This window comes from Lemur catta, chromosome 25 (genome assembly GCF_020740605.2).
Source record: "Lemur catta isolate mLemCat1 chromosome 25, mLemCat1.pri, whole genome shotgun sequence".
NCBI lineage: Eukaryota > Metazoa > Chordata > Mammalia > Primates > Lemuridae > Lemur > Lemur catta.
The window spans coordinates 5,075,751-5,097,495 of NC_059152.1; the positions used below are offsets into that span (position 1 = coordinate 5,075,751).

General features: G+C 35.3%; 1 protein-coding gene across 16 annotated transcripts in view; it reads left to right on the forward strand.

Moving 5' to 3' along the window:
- The window catches only part of CEP170 (centrosomal protein 170), a 91,039-nt gene extending 73,224 nt beyond the window's left edge, over positions 1–17,815 (forward strand). For 5 of the 16 annotated variants that reach the window (XM_045537214.1, XM_045537223.1, XM_045537227.1 and 2 more), the window contains 7 exons: positions 1,582–1,816; positions 3,568–3,745; positions 5,919–6,089; positions 9,372–9,460; positions 12,393–12,486; positions 13,542–13,593; positions 15,509–17,815. In XM_045537214.1, the coding sequence (XP_045393170.1) occupies positions 1,582–1,816; positions 3,568–3,745; positions 5,919–6,089; positions 9,372–9,460; positions 12,393–12,486; positions 13,542–13,593; positions 15,509–15,798 (1,109 nt within the window). In that variant the 3' untranslated portion in view covers positions 15,799–17,815. Of the gene's footprint in view, positions 1–1,581; positions 1,817–3,567; positions 3,746–5,480; positions 6,090–6,331; positions 6,563–9,371; positions 9,461–12,392; positions 12,487–13,541; positions 13,594–15,508 lie in introns of those variants that run through there. The other 11 variants (XM_045537215.1, XM_045537224.1, XM_045537221.1 and 8 more) reach the window with 8 other exon arrangements.
- Positions 17,816–21,745: the final 3,930 nt, after the last annotated feature.

Here is a 21,745-nt window from a genome sequence, read left to right on the forward strand (position 1 = left end):
TGTTAAAATCAGAATTATATTTAAAGCTCCTTTCAAAAATTGGATTAGTTACTTAGAGTTCTGTATATGTATTTACACACACTTTTACAGAGAGCCATGAACTTTCTACATATGTTCATTCTCTCATACCAGTGGATCTAATTCCAAACATCAGGAGCTCCAAATAGGAGTGTGAATAAGGACAAATGGGTAGGCTCTAATTCATGGCATATTCCTGATTATAGGTGTATCTGTTCCTTAAGCTAGTGCTGGTTGTAATGTATGTCAGTTTTATCTAAGAGCCAACTCACCCTTAGAGAGCCCCAGGCAGAAATGTAGTTTTTGGAGGAAAACACAGAAAAGGTATAAAATTCTAGAGAAAAGGATGAAGGAATTCTGTACTTCACCAGTCTGTGTAGCTTAGGGTCAGTTTCTGTTAAAGAGAGAAAGAAAGTTGATAGCAGGTGCCCAGGTTTTGTCACTTTAAACACCAAGCACATACATGCTTTTTACCAGGTTTGAAAAAAGCAAATGATTTATATCCGGAAATTCTTTCATTTATTCAAAAATATTTATTAAACATTTGCTAGCCAAACACTCTCCTAAGTGTTAGGTATACATTAGTGGGTTAAACAGACATGGTTCTTGCCCTTGTGAAGTTTACCATGAATTAGCCTTATCTCCCTGTTTTTTTACCTCTACTTATGCTTCAAATTATTTGTATGTTCGATTCTCATATTAACAGAAGTAAAGTGTCTGCATTAATTTGTTTTCTGATTTTTTAAATGTGTCAGCTATACCATTCTTTAAATGTCTTTACTAACCATAAATAAGAAAGTGATTGCCACTTTCTTTAACGTGACTATTCACAGTATCTCCTGTGCCTTAAATGTCGATGGTTGTGAAAACAGCTTGTAGAGTTTCACTCTTTGTAGATTTTATGCCATTGTCTATTTTCACCGTATGCTTTCAGTGTCAAAGCAGCAGAGTTGTACTGAAGATGCTTTGTTGTGTTTTTTACCATGTAAAAAGACTTTTTCCAACCATAGCATAACAGGATGTTGAATGACAGAGGTAATGTCTTTTTTCTGCCATAAAGGCATAATTTCCACAGCAGGAATTATGCTCATCTGTATGTTGGGAAAAGAGGGATTTTACCATCTCCATGTTGAAAGTCCATGTGGCATGAGGAAATCTTTTCCCCTGTTTTTATTTTTGTTGTTGTTGATGTTGCTTTCATTTTATCTTCACTCAAATGAGAAATATTTGCAATTGAAAAGTACCCGAGTTAAACATTTATGAATAGAGCTTGCATAGTTGTTTATCATTAGTGAAATTTTTCATCTGAATGTTTATTCACCACACTCCAGAAAACATGGTCTTTTGATTGTTTTTAATTATTCATTGTTTTTAATTCACCAAAGTGTAATGTTTCTATCTGTAAGGATTAGTAGATTTATGGTTTTTGTGAGGTATGTGTACGTCAGTTATTGAAAATTGTGCTGTGTGTACACTCGTGGTGTTTTTGAAGTCATGATTTTTATTTTACCTCCTTTAAATGATAACATAATAATTCTTTTTTTAATAATTAAACTAATTTAGTAAATTCAAGATGGAGGCGATTTCCTACTGATTATGCTTCCACCTCAGAAGATGAATTTGGATCAAACCGTAATTCCCCTAAACATACCCGTCTACGTACTTCTCCAGCCCTGAAAACCACTCGCTTGCAGAGCGCTGGATCAGCAATGGCTACTAGTTCTTCATTCAAGCACCGGATCAAAGAACAGGAAGATTACATCCGAGATTGGACTGCTCATCGAGAAGAGATAGCCAGGTTGGTTTTAAGGAGTTATTGTTAAGAATTGAAAATTGCCACGAACATTTCAACTTGGTAACAAAGTTTAGCTTTTAGTTGGTCTGTACTAATTAAAGAACTGAAATCCACAGACAGCTGTGAATTCAGTTTTGTCAGTAGTGCTACTTTCCATCCAGCTTTTTTCCTTTTTTTTGTTTTGTTTTTAATGCCAGTGCTACTAACATATTGTAGAATTAGTTTATTTGGTCTTTTCCCTGTCCCTCTTCCCTTTTTAAAAAATTTCTAGTAGAAATGCTGTGTAAGTATAACTTTTGAAAGGTAGTCAATATCAGATCTACATAATTGAGAATTTTGTAGGCAATTTACTGATTACTTTAAACTTCAAAGCAGTAATAGTAAACCTGTTAGAGATATGTTGCTAATGTTCTCTAGAGAGAATTATAGCAAGCAGATTTTCATTCATATTTTCGTGAGTTCCTTACAGTTAAACTCTTTAAAAATTAAATCAAAATATTATTTTTGAATATTAGATAACTTTTTATTATAACCTTCAGATTATATACAAAAAAGTAAAATTCTTGTAGGATAGCTTGAAGTCTGGTAAGGAGATGCCTCCTGATTTGTTCTTTTTGCATAAGGTTGCTTTGGCTATTTGGGGTCTTTAATGGTTCCATATGAAGTACAGAATTATTTTTTCTAGATCTGCAAAAAAATGTTGGTATTTTAATGGGGATTGCATTGACTCTGTAAATCACTTTGGGTAGTATAGACATTTTAACAGCATTGGACCCATGAGCATGGTGTGCTTTTCCGTTTGTTTACCTCCTCTGGAATTTCCTTCTTCAGAGTTTCTTAGTTTTACCTGTAGAGGTCTTTCACCTCATTAATAAAATCAGATAAGTCCTACCTTGAAAGAACTTTGTGAGCTTCAAATGATGTAATGTATACTAGGAAGTACTATGCAAAGCATAAAGTATTATGTCAGAGTTCTCAACTTCTTGCTACTATAGACCTCTTCAGCCATCTTGTGAAACTTATGGAACCTTTCTCAAAATGTTTCTAAATACAAAAACATAAAATACTTAGAATTACAAAGAAATCCTATTATACTGAAATACAGTTGTTAAAATACTTTAAAGTGATATAGGAATATATAATTCTTTATTAACATATTAAATAAAAGGTTATTGTTGTGGGTTTAATGACTGCAGTAATTTTGAAGTAGTGATGACTGTAAATGATGTTTTGAGATACCTATAGCAACTATAATGTGATTTCTGTTGGTGACAGAAATCACCAGTATTACTAATACCACTATGGGTTTTTTCCTGTATTTATGATTGTAAGAAATGTTAAGCGTCAGTTAGAAGTTAATGAAAATAACATTGTAATTGTTTTCTTCTCATCCAAGTTCAAGGACTACTTGAATTCTATCCATCACTCCTAAGTGTAAGAACCCCTCTGATATATTAATGCTAGTCATTAACATTAATAGCATATTTTAAAGATATATCTGTACTTCAGGGTGTTTAAAGTATCTTTTTCAAGGTGATATAGATTATTTGGAATTTAGTTTCATTAATACTAATTTTTGGAATTAAACTTTAAGACTTTGATTATCAAAATAGTTAATAGCATTTCCAAAGAATCTTAAGTTTTTAGTATAAGTTTTTAGATATACAACGTATACAACTGATTCTATCATAAATGATTGTTTCTAGAGCTGTTATTTAAATGGGATTAAAATTCTTTTCTAAAATTATTACCAGGATCAGCCAAGATCTTGCTCTCATTGCTCGGGAGATCAACGATGTAGCAGGAGAGATAGATTCAGTGACTTCGTCAGGCACTGCCCCTAGTACCACAGTAAGCACTGCTGCCACCACCCCTGGCTCTGCCATAGACACTAGAGAAGAGGTAGGAGATCTTCATGGAGAAATGCATAAGGTTCTTTCTTTTCTTTATTTCTTTTGCTTTTAGCTTTTTGCTTAGTTTATTTTAGTTATGTCTACCCTCCCTATTGCATGAAGCTCTGCATTTTCCAACTTTGCTTTAACAAATTTCTTTTTTGTAACAAAACTCATAAAGGCTAAACATTTGGTCTACACTAACAGGGTGAAGATGGAAACTCATTTAGAATGAGCATTTGGCCTGCTAATTCCTGGTCCATAGCTTCACTTGAAATGTGACTATAAATGGTATCTGAAAAGCAAATCAAAATCTGATAAATGATTTTATGAAGTTTCTATAGAGTTTGACTATGAAAACACTCCAATTAAAAAGGTATTTTCCTTGCTAGTTAATTAGGCGATATCTCTGATAGCAAAGAAAGAGAAGAAGTCTACATTTTCGTTACTTTAATAATTCTGTTGATGAATACACACACACAAGGATATTTTGAAAACTGAAATATATAATATATACACAGAAAAATTCAAAACATTCTTATAAACTCTGGAACTTAAGCTACCATATACAGACTATTGCCCATCTAAAACCAAGGCCTCCTACAGTACAACTCCACGGGGCACCATTTGCATAACATTGCTCCAGAAGGTATGTTGAGGTACCTTTAACATATAATATAAAATTAATGGTGTTTTCTCTCCATGTTGGCTGTTTTGATCTGGAGCAGAAATGCAAACAAAGGATTGGCATTGAAAAGAATGAATTTCTGTGTTCAGGAGTTGGCAAACTATGGCCTTGTTGCCTGTTTATAAGGACCTAAACATGGGGATGATTTTACATTTTTGAATGGTTGAAAAACCAGAATAATAATTCATAACATGAAAATTATATGAAATTCAAATTTCTGTGTTCATAAAGTTTTATTAGAACACAGCCAAATTCATTTGTTTAATTGTCCTCTATGGCAGTTTCTGTGCTGCAGTGTCAGAATTGAGCAGATGCAACAGAAACTGTGTGGCTGTGAAGTATAAAATATTTATTGTCTGTCCTTTTACAGAAAAAGTTTTCCAGTCCTGATATTGATGATTCCACTTCTTTAATTTTATAAAATAGTTCTAAATAGTAGCCCAAAATGGTTGGCCTTTTTGACAAATTTAATTCTGGTAATGTGTGCTGATAATATTTTCTTTGGTTGCTTTTTGTCACATTCCTTCTTTAATCTGATTCTTTAATGGTCACCTTTTTTGTTTTCGCTTCATGTGTTGTCTAATTTAATAAATGATGTTTCATCAATCTGTGTAGAGTTTTGTTACCACATTGATCAATTGTAACTATCTATAAAATCATCCTTATTGGTGAAAAACAAAAGGATCTTCTTGGTGGCAAGACATACACAATTCTTCTCGTATATTTAAAATGATGAAGATGTTATTTTCTCAGCTTTCTAACTAAACTTTACCTAACATGATTATACATTCACTCAGACCCAGTAAAATTACTCAAACATTTCATTGAATAGACTCCATTTTTCCTTTTTTGTTTTACTTCAGAATTTTGTACTCAAATTTATTCCCTCTTCAGTAAACCTGAGTTACTTAGTATTGTATGTCTGTAATTTGCACGGTAGATGGCAGTATATCATCTTTACTAGAATATGTGATTTCTATAGCATTGTTAAAAGTTTGACTAAGACCAAAATATTTATTTTGTGAATTTAAAATTCTTTTTCCTTTTGTAAACTTAATTGGAATTGCAATTTGTGTATCTTGTGAAGAAATTTGGCACCTGGATTTGGGGAGAAAAAAAGGAAAAAACAAGATAGGAAACTAAAAGAAAAAGAAACATTATTTTACACTGGTAAGGCAATGTGAGTAAAATGAACTCATTGTCCATCTACATGGCTCAGCTTTTATCTATTTACCACCTGTATTGCACTGGGAGAAAATCTTATCCATGGAAAAACTGAATTTAACATAGTTACATATTTCAGAATTTTGAAAATAAAGTCTATGTAGATGAACATCTATTTTATAAAGAAAATACCTTTGAAATGCTTATAAAAAGAAAGAATAATTGGTTTATTGAAGATGTCATGCTTTTATTACTACTTGAGAATGGAATAACTTCTGTCTAATCATAAAAATTATAATGCCAATATCTGTACTTTTTCAAATTACTCTATTCTCATAAGAGTTTGCTTTTGTCCTATTAGTTGGTTGATCGTGTTTTCGATGAAAGCCTCAACTTTCGAAAGATCCCTCCATTAGTTCATTCTAAAACACCAGAAGGAAACAACGGTCGGTCTGGTGATACAAGACCTCAACCAACAGAGCCTCCTGATAACTTAACAATTACGAGGCGAAGAACCTGGAGTAGGGATGAAGTAAGTAAACCATACACTTTAACATATGGCAGAGGAACAATAAAATTTCATGCTGATAGCACATCATGTACAAATAATTCCAAATAAATAAAATTTCTAAATGGTGAACACAAAACTATAAAACTTTCAGTAAAAAAAAAAAAATATGTCTTAGAGAATGATTTCTTAAAAGGCACAAAGTCTAACTTTACAAGATTAATAAATTTGAATATATTAAAATTAAGAACTTTTGTTTTCAAAAGATACTTTAAAGAATGTGAAAAGATAAGTTACGACCTTTACAAAACATATAGCCTACAAAGGATTAATAATCGGTATATAAGGAACTCCTACCCATCAGTAAAAAGGACAAAACCCAATGGAAAAATCTGCAAAAGACATGAGCAACATTTCACCAAAGAGGAAATACCTAAGGCCTACAAAATATGAAGAGATGTTTAACTTCGTGAGTGTTCAGAGAATGCATTTCAAGACTACAGTGAAATTATAATCATTTGATTTTTGACAATTAAAAAGTCTTAAAATGTTAGTTAAGTATTAGAGAAGATGTAGATACTAGGCTTTCTTTTTATTTTGTGGAGACAGGGGGTCTCTATGTTGCCCAGGCTGCTCTTAAACTCCTAACCTCAAGCGATCCTCCCGCCTCTGCCTCCCAAAGTGTTAGGATTATAGATGTGAGCCACTGTGCACAGCCTATACATAGGCTTTCTTATGTGTTGTTGGTGGAGGTTAAATTGGTACAGTCTTTCTGGAAACAGTTTGACATTATCTCCTAAAGTTGAATATAAAGATAACACATGAACTAGTAGCTTTCCTGCTAGTGGATGTGCAAGAGAAGTCTTTTACCATTGAAAACAAGTCATACAAAAGAATGACTTTTATTTATAGCAGTATTGCTAATAATAACAAAGCTTAGAAACTAAGTGTTTATACTGGCAGAAAAGTCAATGTATAAAATGATATATTCATAAATTGAATAATTATAATCAAAGTGAACTATAATACACAACAATATGAAAACAGTAAGTCTCAAAAGATAATAAGGTCCTTGTCATAAATTTTAAAAAATTGAAATATATACTTAGAACAGAAATGATATAAGAAGGAAAGCAAGGGAATGATGAATGGAATTCAGGATAATGTTTATTTTTAGGGGGAGCAGGGAGATAGGATGGAGAAACCATATAATAGAGGTAGATACATTAGTTGGCTTTTTCTGCATAACGGACAACCACAAAAATCTCAGTGGCATAGAGCACTAAGCATTTATTTATGACACACCTGTAGATTGACTGGTACTGCTCAGTGAGGCTCAGCTAGATAATTAAAAGTTGCAAGTTGGATCCAGATTTGCTCCATTTATCTCTCATAATGCTTGGATCAATGTGCTAATAACTAGGTTTGTTTTTTGTTATGGTAATATTAGAAACACAAAAGAACAAACCCCATCATGCAAGCACATTTTAAATCTTTGCTTGTATCATGTCTACTGTCATTCCATTGGCCAAAGCAAGTCACATGACTGAGACCAAACACCAAGGAACAGAGTGAATATTTTAAACAGTATCTGCTCTGCCACATTGATTATTGGTAGGTCCTAGCTATTGTTTTGGGTGATAGATTCATTATTACATTATTAAAGGGAAAGAAAGAAAAAATGGTCTAAGTTGGACCATGTCATGAACCAAGAATTATGGTTAATTCTGTGTACCTGCAGACCAGCATAGATAAAAATTATTAAATTTTCTTTTTAAAAAATGAATGTGGCAGTGAGAAATCAAGGAAAGAGAGATTTATTGAAAAAGTTCATGTTAATGAAAAGTACATGAAAGGAGTTTAGGGAAAATTTCAAAGATACAAAGGAGTTCTTCACCAAGAATGGTTGTTTCAAATACCACCATGGAAAGAACTGATTGAAGAACAACACACAGAGGTGGTACAGGCCTAGCAGGTCGGTAGAGGAAGAGTATAGAGAGGAATAGTTGACACAAAGACATTGATCATAGGTTAATATTTGTGAATTCCTGGGTTCAGGTATTAGGATCTGAAATTAGTATGTAAGAATATGTATGTTTGCAATAGTACTGGGTAGAAAAAGATACACCTGAAGGAAAAAAGCATGTAACCAAATATAAAGGTACATTTGCAATATACTAAATAGTTTACAACACAGTTCTTCTGTCCTGGCCTGATAGTTGATTTGTTCTTGGGATCAGGAAAAGAGCCCATTCTCTGATCGTACCCGTACTCATTCTGTCCTGAGGTCTTGGAAGACAAACTTTTCCAATATAACTATGTGGAGAAAGTATATATTTTTAAAGAAGATGGAAACATCTAGATTGATGATTGACATCAGGAACTGACTAACGCCTGTCTAGTACTTTATCTCCTCCACTGGTTCTTGACTTCCAAAGCCTTATCTTACTTTCTGGATTTTCTTACAGAGTCTGGATATAATACTAACAGTGTAAGAGCTGATTTTGAAACCCACATCTGGATTCAAATTTAGTCTTTTTCTAGCGTAGTGCATTAGCTTTGCCTTTCATTGTCTAGCCCAGGGCTTGGCAAACTACGCAGCCCACAGGCCAAATCCAGCCTGCCACCTGTTTTGTAAACAGAGTTTTATTACACACTGCCACGCCCGTTCATTTGCATATTATCTATGGCTGCTTTTACTCTGCAAAGGTAGAGTTGAGTTGTGGCAGAGACCCTATGTACCCCAAATACTAAAATCTTTATTCTCTGGCTCTTTAAAGAACTGTGCTGACCCTGGTTTTCCCCGTAAATCTCAACTAGGGTGGTACCAGCCCCTGTCATAAAAACTAATTATTTTGAATAAACTTTAAAAAATTATCTCTCTTACTAGACTCTGTTCTGAGGAACAAAGGTTATATTCCTCTTGATTTCTGTATTCATATTACTTGGTGAATGATAAATTTAGCACTCTGAGTTATTTATATCTTCCCTTTTATAATTTGAATTGGAACTATGAGAGATAGGGTTATGGTAGTAACTGAAGATAGGATAAATGGATTATTTTTTGAAAGTGATATGACCAAGATAATATGGAAACTTGACAAGTTATTTAACAAAGGGACTCCTTTGTTAATAATGTTTCTTTTACTTTTTCATTTTATTTACACATTAATTATATTTTTCATTGTTTTTTTTTAAAATTAAAGTTAGCATAAATTCCAAATGCCCCTAAATATAGTGAGTTGTGACTAATTATACAAAACATGGTGATATTTTAATATCTGTTTTTTTCTTTGGGTGTTTCAGGTCATGGGCGATAATCTGCTGCTGTCATCCGTCTTTCAGTTCTCTAAGAAGATAAGACAATCTATAGATAAAACAGCTGGAAAGATCAGGTACTTTTTGTTACTCCAACCTCCTTGCTATCATTAACAAATCCCTGTTCCACTTTTTCAAGCCTGCTACCACAGCCGTTAGGAGCTAGTGAAGTCAGTGGAATGGAATCTTACCCTGCCACTACTGTGTTCCTTACTTGCAATAACCAGAAAGGGGACAAAAAGAGAAATAAATGTCCTAGATAATCAGCCCCTTTATAATTGAGAATTAACTACTATAATCGCTTAGATTAATTTTATTAGCAACCAGAACCAGTTTGCTTTTCCACAAAATAATACTAAATATTTTAAATGAACAGAGTTTGAGAACTGCTTTTGTAAGACCTCAGACTTGACTCTAGTTTCATCTTCCTCATCTGTGAAGAGGACAGTACATGAACTCTTGTAAGACTCAGGAAATTTATGTAACTGTCCCTTGAAAATTACAGTGCTATATGGACCGTGTAATTTTTAGTTCCACATTTTTAAATACCTTTGGTATGTATTTATGTTGAATTATAAGTTTTTCAATATCTGGCCTTTCCACTGTCCTGAATCTTGTGCATCATGCCTATGTTTTGTTGAACATTATATACTTCAGTTCCTTTCCATGAAGTATGTACTCCATACATATTTGTTGAAATGAATAGTTGAAAGAAATAGCTTTGTTTCTTTTTAGCTTGACTACTCCTAGAAAAGGCATTGAAAAGAAAGCTGGCAAAAGTAAGGACTTTATTAATGAGCTTTTGAAGGGTAAAAGCGTGGCGGGGGAAGAAGAATCTAATAAAATGTAGAGAGAAGAGGACCAGCCTAATAGGCAGAAGACTGGAGGGCATGTTTCAGCTTTGCCACTTGCTGTGCAACCTTGAACAAGCCACCTGGTTGTCTCCCAGCCCCAATGTCATCATCTTATATAGGAATAAATATACTTTCACTGTCCGCTTACAGGGTGGTTGTGAGGAGAAGAAAATAAAATTATTTATCATATATAGAGAGAGTTTATTTTCTTAACAATATATCACCTTGCTTTACTTTTTTTTTTGCTTTTTCTCAAAGTTAAATTTCCATCTTTAGAATGAATAATGTATTTACCTTGGGAAAAATTTGTCCCAAAGTAAATATCTATCGAGTACTATTTCACAACTTTAAATTCACTAGTAATTCAAAACACAGACTTATTACATAATACTTCAGAAATCCACTGATGCTGGAAATCAATTTATTTATAATTCCTGTAATTAAAATTTAAAATCAAATGAAACCATGTCTGAACTGGCTTGTGAATTGTATTCCACACTCTTGCCCTAGGTAGAGTACAGTGGTGTCATCGTAGCTCACTGCAACCTCAAACTCCCGGGCTCAAGGCATGAGCCATCGTGCCCGGCCTCTACTGCAGTTCTAAGTTGGTCCACAAAATAGTCATTATTTTCTTATTTCTCATCAGTCCTAATGTTGTAAGGACTCTTTTACAAGACCATAATAACATACTTATGCTGTAATATCATAGGCATCATGAAAGATGGATGGCAAGGATGTTCAATCTTTGAGTTTAGAAAATTTAATAGTAGGTCAGAGTAATATTCTTATGCCAGATTCTAGACCTATTATTGCCTTCTTAAACATAGTTACATGTAATTGCAGATGTTCCAGGCTTGACTTGAAGTTAATGAATTTCATATTTTTAAAGTGAGCCTGGCATATTGACCTTGAAAGAAATACCAATAAGAATATTAATTTAGTTGGCTACCTAAATACTGATAAGCTAGCTTCTGGTAGTAATAATTTACTTACTTAATGTTGACAGCATTGATGTTTATATAAGGCAGTTCAACTAGATTTCCAAGCTCAATGGAGAAATTTAAAAAGAAACCAAAAAGTGGCCAGTATTTTTAAAACTGCTGAATCATGTCTCATAGATTATAACTTATTAGGAAGAGGAATATACTACATTTGAAAGACAAATCAAAATTTTGTGGTACTTGAAAAGTTAAGATGTTTGAATTTAGTTTCTAATACAGGATAATTATCTTTATTGGGAATTGTTTTTATCAAAAGCATAGTGTCTGAATTTCTAAGAGGAACATAAATGTACAGATATACTAATGTGAACTAAGATTTTTAAAGAAAAGCACAGTAACTACTCCAATTTTCAGTTTTTAAAATAATCTTCATACTTTGCTTGATCAATAAAATGCCTATTCCTATATAAAGAGGTCTTAACAGATAGTTGTTTATACCTAATTCAGCCTATTTTCATCTTAATTTCATCTTACTTTTCTACTGCATATCTGCACAAAGTTGCATTTTCTTTATAAGTAGCAGTTACACAGTAGTTTTCCCTCATCTGCAGGGGAGATATGTCTGTTCCAGGACCCCCCACCCCCACCCCATGGATAGTACAGAAACCTATACATACTATGTTTTTTCCTATACACACCTATGATAAAGTTTAATTTATAAATTAGGCACAAGAGGAGATTAACAACAACTAAAAATAGAACAATGGTAGCAGTATACTATAATAAAAATTATGTGGATGTGATCTCTCTCTCTCTCTTTCTCAAAATACTATAATGTTTTCAGACCATAGTTGACTGCAAGTAACTGAAACCACAAATAAGGGGGTATGACTGTATTGTTGATTACAAATGCTAGTTATCATTTTGGGGTAATATCATTATTTACATTTTATGTTTGGTTTTCAATAAAGAATGAGATAAAATTAAGAGTTTATGTATGTATTAATAACCAGTCAGTTACTTTTTGAATACAGATCTTTCACATACATGAATTAGTTGTACTATTGGCTCATTGTTTAATTCTCAGTTCGTGCGATGGGTTTTTTTTATTCCCTTGTGTATCTTTGAAACAATACATTATTTTTGGTATTATTAACAAAAATGTAAGTTTTTAAAAGATGAGAAGTAAAATGCTTATGTTTTTTGATTTATAGAATATTATTTAAAGACAAAGATCGGAATTGGGATGACATAGAAAGCAAGTTAAGAGCTGAGAGTGAAGTCCCTATTGTGAAAACCTCAAGCATGGTATGGTAATTTTTCTTGAAGATTAAAACATAAAAATATTTTATCTTAAGGGAAAGATAACACTTATTTTTGAGCTATCTTGTTGATTTACCTATGTAAAAGAAGATATAAATGCACAGATGTGGGAAATTTTATTCTTCAACTGACTCTCACCAGGTTTTAAAATATTGAGTGTTTTAAAGTTGCAGAGGGTAAGAAGGAAGAATCTTGTGTTCTTGTTCTTCTAATTGATTATACATTATAGATATGCAATTTTGAAATAAGAACCAAACTTAAATATTAATACTAAGTTGACATGAGTTATTTCCATTTACTTAATACAATGCTTGTCTCCTTTTTTTATTAAGAATTTGTATAGATTTTCATTGCTCAAAGTGTAATCCTGTAATTGAGGTTGTGCTTTATACATTTTGCAAAAAAGAAAAATCCATTGGCTCTTTTACAAAGTTGTTGCAAGGGTGATTGACACAAATTTTTAAAAATTTTTTTGGCCGGGGCAGTTGCTTATGCCTATAATCCTAGCACTTTGGGAGGCCAAGGCAGGAGGATTTAGGCCAGGGATTCAAGACCAGCCCAAGCAATATAGTGAAACCCTGTCTCTACAAAAAAATAGAAAAATTATCTGGGTGTGGTGGCACACGCCTGTGTTCCCAGCTAATCAGGAGACTGAGATAGGAGGATCGCTCAAGCGCAGGAGTGTGAGGTTGCAGTGAGCGTACGTAGGCCACTGCCCTCTAGCCTGGGCAACAAAGGGAGACTGTCTCAAAAAAAAAAAAAAAAAAAGCTTTGTTTATACAGTAGTGAATTACCTTAAACTTTTCATCTTCTACTGTTATTATCTAATTGAAAAATTGTTCTATTTCATTATTAAAGATTTTAATATGAATCTTGTTTAATGGATATCATAATTATTTCATATCATGTTGCTATTAGTGTAGTACCATATAAATAATATTATTACGTGTTCCAAATAAAATGAAAGTGAAATTCTTTGCTTGTCAAGCGAAAACTATTTAACTAAAGTAAGCTAATTTTTGTTACTGGTTTCCTTGCAGGAGATTTCTTCTATCTTACAGGAACTGAAAAGAGTTGAAAAGCAGCTACAAGGTAAATTTACTACTGAATTTTAGGCATAAAGAACTAATAATTTAGAATAAGTGCATTCTAAGTAGTATTTCTTAAAATATTCTTATTATTAGGACATTATTTGGTTAAATGTGATGACATGTATATGCAGTTCTACATATTCACATTACTCATAAAAAGGAAGTTTTAAAACTCAGTATAAAAAATGTAAGATATAATAAAGTTAAATCTTGTGCATATTTTAGTGCTTAGATTTAATAATAGGCTAGATGTTGTAAACTATTTACAGTATTATATAGATTATATATAAATTATATGTAAAATATATTAAAACATTATATTAAAGTGTATATGCAGCTGAAGATGCTTATTGATAATTAGAATTATTTGATTTGCCAATTGTTAAATTATATGGGTGGTATAACTTCAGATGAACTTATATTCTAATACAAATAATAGTTGCTTGGATAGACCACAAGAAATGTATACATATTGGCCATAGGGACCAGAAGAGAAAGGAGTAAAGAAAATGAAAGAGACTCTGTTTTGCCACCTGAACTTTGACAAAGATATTGTTTTGGTGGTTTGTGTCAAATCTAGATTATGCATTAATGCCTATGTAGGTCTTGACCTAAAAGTTCCCAGTGGTACAACAAGCAGTTTCCAGAGTCAACTGCTAATTCTGCTCAGTCTTTTATTTATTGAATAATGATAAGCATGATATGTGTATCCTACCTAAGTGATTCTTAACCTGTATTCAGCCCCAGCACACCGAAGAGTTATGATATACCCCCATGAGTGCAAGCGGCTTGCTAACACAGTGATTGTTAGCTGGTAGAATGGAGGTATACTTTTAAAAGAACCTGGTAAATGAGTCTTCTTCCAATTCCCTACTCTGCCCAATTCCAACTTGAAAATCACTGCCTGAGCACTTCCCTTGTCTACCCAAAGATCTTTCAGATTGAAAAACTGGTCTGTAACTGGACCCTCTTGCAGAGGTAGCAAAGTCTGTTTGGCTTTTGAGGGCTGCTGTTGGATATTAGTGTCTAGGCTGTGAGGACCAGTATAGCTCACATGTTGTGCTGTATCCTAGCACTCTCACCAGGGTGAACGACAACATGCTGTGGTAGCATTCAGAGTGTGCTGATGGTTCTCCTCTTCTCCCCAGCCCTGAGATTACTCTGAACCCTGTATTAGCAACTAACTCCCAGTTCTCTGAGTGATAAATAGGGGTAGGAGTGTTAAGAATCACAACCAGGCCGGGCGTGATGGATCATGCCTATAATCCTAGCACTTTGGGAGGCTAGGGCAGGAGGATTGCTTGAGGCCAGGAATTTGAGACCAGTCTGGGCAATATAGCAAGACCCCATCTCTACAAAAAAAACTTAAAAATTAGCTGGGTATGGTGGTATGTACCTATAGTCCCAACTACTCAGGAGGCTGAGGCGGGAGAGTCTCTTGAGCCCAGTAGTTTGAGTTTGCAGTGAACTGCGATGACGCCACTATACGCCAGAGCCGAGGCAACGGAGCAAGACCCTGTCTCTAAAAAAAAAAAAAAAAAAAAACCACCAGCAATATTTTCACTATCCTATTGTGATAATGAAAGCAAATTTCAAAACAATCTTTCTTGAATTCCTCATCTTCAAATACTAGACTTTATAGTCTCTGAAGTGCCTATAAATGACCTATCAAGAGACCCAGAGAAAGCATTTAGGTCTGTGTAACCTACAATGTAGATCAACCACAGAATTATTATACTGAGAGTGGGGTTTTAAATACAGTATTGGAAGGATTAGCCACATTTAAGATCACATATAGACAGATAGTTGAAATATTATCCAGATCACAAACAATGTTAATGTTCAGATCTGAATGTAACTATATCTAAAATTATATCCTTTCTCCCCCCCCAACTCCTGTTTTGCCCCCCCTTCAGCGATCAATGCTATGATTGACCCAGATGGAACTTTGGAGGCTCTGAACAACATGGGGTTTCCCAGTGCTATCCTGCCGTCTCCGCCCACACAGAAGTCCAGTCCTGTGAATAACCACAGCAGCCCGGGTCAGACACCGACACTTTGCCAAGCAGAAGCTAGGGTTCTCCATCCTGCTGCTACCTCAGTCTCAGCTGAGTTTGAAAATGCTGAATCTGAGGCTGATTTCAGTATACATTTCAATAGATTCAACCCTGATGGGGAAGAGGAAGATGTCACAGTACATGAATGACTTTCTCTTGATTGTTAAAAAATACTTAACCTGTGGAATGACTAGGAATATTGGAAGCAGCACAGTGTTGACTTATACAAAACAAGATAGCTTGGTCAACTGCAATCTTGTTATCCCTGTTGTCTTAATTTTATTTATTTATTTTTTTACCTATAATGTAGTAGTGTCAAATCAGTTTAGATAACCACTTGATAACACACATAGGAAAAAGCAGATTGTGGCAGCTTTGCCTTTCATGGTTTTATGATTTTCAAGTTGAATTTTATCATTGCATCCTTTCCCTTCATAGATCTTTGTTTTTTTTTTAAGCCATGCTGTGACCTACAAGCAAACTAAATACCCAACATTTCTGAACCCCCATGTCTCCTGTGCCAAGCTGCTCCCTGAAACGGACTTCCTCTTCATCTGTACAGATTTCTTAAACCATTCTATTTGCTTCTTAATAGGGTTTCTATTAGTACTCATTACCGCTGGACACAGTGACATAGTACTCTCCACAGTAAGGCAGAACTTTCACAGTAGTCATTCTGTGTCCTAAAATTTTCCAACATAGATGTGATTTATATAACTTTGTTGCTACGTAAATTGTCTTGGGGTTTACGGAAATTAACTATTATGTTTGCACTAAGATTTGCTGGGAGTGGTAGGTGGACATATCTATATATCGATAAGGACTAACTGTCTTTTTTTGTACATAGGAGATTGATAATACTGTATTTGTTTTACTCCACTTTCAAAAAGATCAATTTGGCACTTTTTTCCCAAGTTTTTTTTAATGGAAATAAGATTTTGTCGCTCATTTTAGGTTAAACAATAACTAGAAAGATTAAGCTAGACAGATAGTTTAGGTGGAGTATATTTTTAAAACTAAGAACATGTATATTGATCCCGTGTTACCACGTTTATATGTGACAGTTGAAAAAAATTTTTCCCTTGAAAGGATCATGAGGTTAAAATTTTCTTCGTTAGGAAACTTGGAGAACTAGTAGTCATTAGATTAGTTGATAGTTTCACTCCCAAGCAATGAATTGCTTCTGTGTGTTTCCCTGTAGGACCCAATAGTAAATCCTGTTTCAGTCTTAGACATTTATAAGGACCCTGCAACACGACAACGAAGGCCTTGGGCCTGTGCTACTAAACAGGAAGCCTATGAAAAACACCTTCTTTAAACTTGTTTTTTTCTCTTTCCAGTAAGTTCACATTTGGATGAGTTTTAAAAGAAAGTAATTATCTTTGTGTTTCCAGAACACTATAATTTGGGTGTACCTTAATTCAATTAAATAATATTAATAGACCTGGGTTTTTCACATGCCCCCTTCAGTCTGCAATGGTTAGACTGCAACTTTTCCAACTTTTATGAAATGGTCTTTAATATTTCAGCAATATCCTCTGCTGCATTTATTTTAAGAAACAAAGTAACTCTACACTTCAAAACTTTTCAGGATTTTTAAAATCCTGTACTGTTGAACCAGTTAATAAAGATGGAAAAAAAAAATTTGTAGAGATGTAAAAACAAAAGTCTGTTGTATAATGGATCTCATATTTTTCTTTAAATTAAAAAAAAGGTAAACGAACTATTCTCCCTGTAAAGTTAAATTCCCCATTCTATCTAATAAAGGAAGACTGAAAAAAAGGTTTTAAAGAACATAAATGGAAAGACATAAATGCTTTGAAGGAACAAATGAAACATTAAAACAGGGTCAATCCATTTGAAGAAAAAGTTGAAGAAAATAATCACCACTGTTCCCTCTTTTACTTAATATTTGGGTACTGATTATATCCACATGGAAGTAGAAGGTAAGGAGTTTAGGAAAATATTAGAATCTACTCTACTTACATTATTGTTTAAGTGTTTACACGGTTTTTGTTCAATTATAAACATTTGGCCTTTACTATGTTATTTTTATTTTGTATGAATACATTATTCTCCTTATTTATTTTTGTTACATTTATTACTTATGTTATTTTGTTATGCATTTACAATTCCATTTTTAAATAAAGTGTTTCTGGAACTTTATGCAATGATTGTATATTTTATTTCTTCCACCATCTGGCATGCTAATATTTCATCAGCTTACCAAATAACTATTTATAAACCATTTTCCAAGGCTTAGCAAAAACAAAGAGTCCTCCAGTTCTAATTAGTATGTGATCATTGTGATACCTCATATTGAGTATCTAAAGAAAAAATATGAGCAAATTATGATAAATATAATTCACTTAGTTTAATGCTCAATGTGTACATACAAGGTCTTTATTTTTAGCAGGTCTTGGATCATGAGAAAGCTTTATGACAGTGATATATTTTGGGAACAAAGCAGAAATTTAAAATGTGTTTGATATCTTAAATTTGAGAACTATCAATTTGTACTGATTTTTTTCATCGTATCATTCAAGCTCAAGAATCTTGAACGTCTCCCTATTCAGCATTCCAGGTTTCACAGCTTGACCTTGGGAGAGCTGCCGTAATCTGGCCCTGTTCTCACGTATCCGTGGACCCCAGTACAATCGCTACCACCGTTTACGAGTTTCTGGGCCATCATGAGCTGTTCATCCCTCGCCGTGCTGTGTCTTCCTCCCCTTCCTGCTGGTCCACAGCCGTCCATTCTTCAGGGCCCCACTCACCTCTTCATAGAGTGTCCCTCACTTGACTGCACCACAGCAAGGGCTGTGCCACCAATCTCCATTTCCTCTTCCCTTTCCCCACAACATGCACACGTTTCTTCCCTCCTAGTCACTAATCTTCAGTTCCTGGATAGACCCTGTGCTTTCAAACATCTGTGCCATTCTGCTTCCTTCCTCTGCCCTTAGATTTTCTTCCTATATATCTGGTTGACAGAGTTCTAACTTTTGGAAAGAAAACTATACCTGGAAAGTTGAGATCCAGACCCACACCCTATTAGCTATTACTGTTCCTCCATCTTCTGATTTGCAAAATTAGGGCATCATCCTTATTTTCCAAATCCCAGTCCAAGTGGCCTGTGGCTATATGAAATCGTTCTCCTTCAGAAAGATGGCTGTGATTCTTTGTCACATAAAATCTTCCTCTCACTGTGTTCTCATAACCCCCTGTACCCAGTGATAGCCCAGATCAGATCTGTTCATCAAAGGTGTAGTAAGTGCCTAATGCGTCAGGCATTTAGACAATACCGTCAATAGATCTGTCACTCTTCAACACAGGTAAACCCTTTTCAAAGTTGATTCATGTTTTCAGTTGGTGTCACCTCTTGGTACCAAAGAGAAGCCTATGTCCCCTGGCTTCTGTATTAAACAAAATGAATTGTACCCTCCAGATAGTCACTCATAACAAAAACAAGTGCCTGCTTTGCTCAAGGCATTGGAAAGGTGTTGATGGAATTCAATTATCACTGGAAGAGTGAATGGATGGGCCAGAGATATAACAAAGCTACATACAAGTGCTAGAACAAATAGAAACTTACATGTGCCATTAGAGAGATACAGAAAATTATGTGCATCCATATGAAACTTGTATTTACCATGAAATATAAAGGATTATTATCATTTATACATTTTAAGAGGATTTTTCAAGAGAATTTTGTCATAGGATTCCTCTAAATGACAACCTTCCTGACTGAATTAACACTGCCATTTGATCTACTACCACTGGACGTACACGCGGCTCTTTGCTCATGTATGTTCTTGGTAAAGGATGTCCCTCAATAACCTCCTTTTATTTGAATGTAAGTGATAATGTCAAGCAGCATCCAAAAAGGCAGAATCCCAGATTTAAGAGAGGTCAGTAAACAGAAAATTCCATTTACGAAAACAACATAAAACAAATTATTCCTGTTGTATATCCGAGAGCAACTCCTCTACACGCAAATCAGGCTTGAACCTCATTCTCTCTTATGTGTCTTTTTTAAAAAAAAAAAAGTCCTTTTGTGCCTCAGATATTGTGGAATTGTTTTAAAATAGGCAGTGGAGAAATATAATTAAGAATCAGCTAGCTGGTTTCTAATCAGTCTGTGAACACGGAGTTCCAGATGGCAACGCAGAGTTTTAATTTCACTATGCACTGAAATTATTTATTGATCCCTATTAAACAGCCAGCAGCTCCATATTCCGGACTACACATCAGTAATTATAAGTGACTCAGATCTTCATTGTAAACACGTCGGCTGCACTGTGACTGTCGACTTTTCTGGGATGGCGTTTGATTCTTTTTTGTCCTGGCCTATTCACAGATGGCCAGTCCCTATTTACAAATGGAAACCTCCCACCTCCCTTCCTCCTTAAGATGTGTTTACGATGCACTGAAGCGGTGAGAATTCAGACCAGCCTCACTAATAGCAAAAGAGCTGGTCTGGGATCTGATGTCCCACTGGCTGTAGATCCTCGTGAACACGCAGCTCAGAATGTCAGCTCTGAGTGTCAGGGAACCAGACACAGACAGGTGGGCTGGGGGAGGAAGGAATGAGGAGGATTCAGAACCTGGATGTAGACGGCTAAGGGCAGCCGGCTCGCAGAACGGGGCCAGTGCTCAGATCTGGTGGTGACAAGCTTATCAGTGTATTCAGAAAACATTCATAGGGCACTGTCTCAGTTCATTCGCTCTAAAGGAATACCTGAGGCTGGGTATTTGGCTCCTAATTCTGCTGGCTGGAAGACTGGGCATCTGGTGAAAGCCTCAGGCTGCTTCCACTCGTGGTGGAAGGTGAAGGAGAGCTGGCGTGTGCCGAGATCACGTGGCAAGAGAAGGAGCAAGAAAGTCGGGAGGCCCCGGGCTCCTTTCAACAACCAGCTCTCGTGGGCATTAACAAGGTGAGAGCCCACTCGCTCCCGCCATCCCAGGGAGGGCGTCAGTCTACTCACGAGGGATCCTGCCCCCATGACGCAAACACCTCCCATTACGCCCCACCTCCGACACTGGGACCGAATTTCAACGCGAGATCTGGGAGGACAACCATCCACACTCCAGCCGGCACGGCGATATCCAGGGTTCGGGCAGGGATCGGGAAACAAGGTGAGACGGTGTTGAAAAATGGAGCAAGGAGACTGTTACTGGTAATTCATAACATTTGACATTCTTTAATAAGCCAAATATAAGAATATAAGAATATCAAGGGCCAATTGTAGTTTTAAGCAGTGAGGGGGGGAAAAAGAGCATTCTTAGCCCTCACATTTTGCAACTCTCTGGGATTTGTCTGAGCAGCGCAAAGCAAGGCTGCCCATAATCACACATTTCGCCTGGGAACTGGAGTGAAATCCAAGCACGGATGTAGTTATGCCTGTAAATTACCCATTTGTGATTTAACACTTAGTGAATGGCACTAAAACTTCATTAATCTTCGATTAGCCACAAACCGGCGCCTCACATCTTACTCCCGTTTCCTCATCCTGAGCAGCATTAGTCCTCTCTGGGCCAAGGCAATTATGTCAACAGGCAGAACGCTCGTTGCATAGCTTAAGTGCAAGTCTCCAGCCCGTAATGGTGCTTAAGAGGCGGGCTGCCTGTGATTCTTGCTGGATGCCGGGTGATGACCTGGGCCTATTCCATCACACAGTGGTGCTCAGCACACCTCCGTCGCTAGGCTGCTTTTATCAGCTGGAGTGTCTTGAAAATCCCACTCCGCAGAGGAGTGCTGCAAAGTTGAAAAAGGTATGTCTATAATTATTGCAGGGGACAGGAAGAATGTTTGTCCTTGGGGGATCGAGAAAAGTTGCATATAAATGTAGGCGTGAATAAAGGAAAAATATAAACTAGCTCTTCAAAGAACTGAGAAAACTTGGGGTGCATATGTTTTAAGTGAAGAACAAAAAGGCAATATGACCCTAAAATCCAGTTAAGATGGAATGTTGTGCTAACAGAAATTGCCCAGTCTCAAAATCTGTCCCTTCCTTGTCAGGGTGACGCATTGACTCTATTTCTAGTGAAAGGAATACATATTCTTCCCCCAACCCAACTATCAAACAAAAGCAAAAAGAG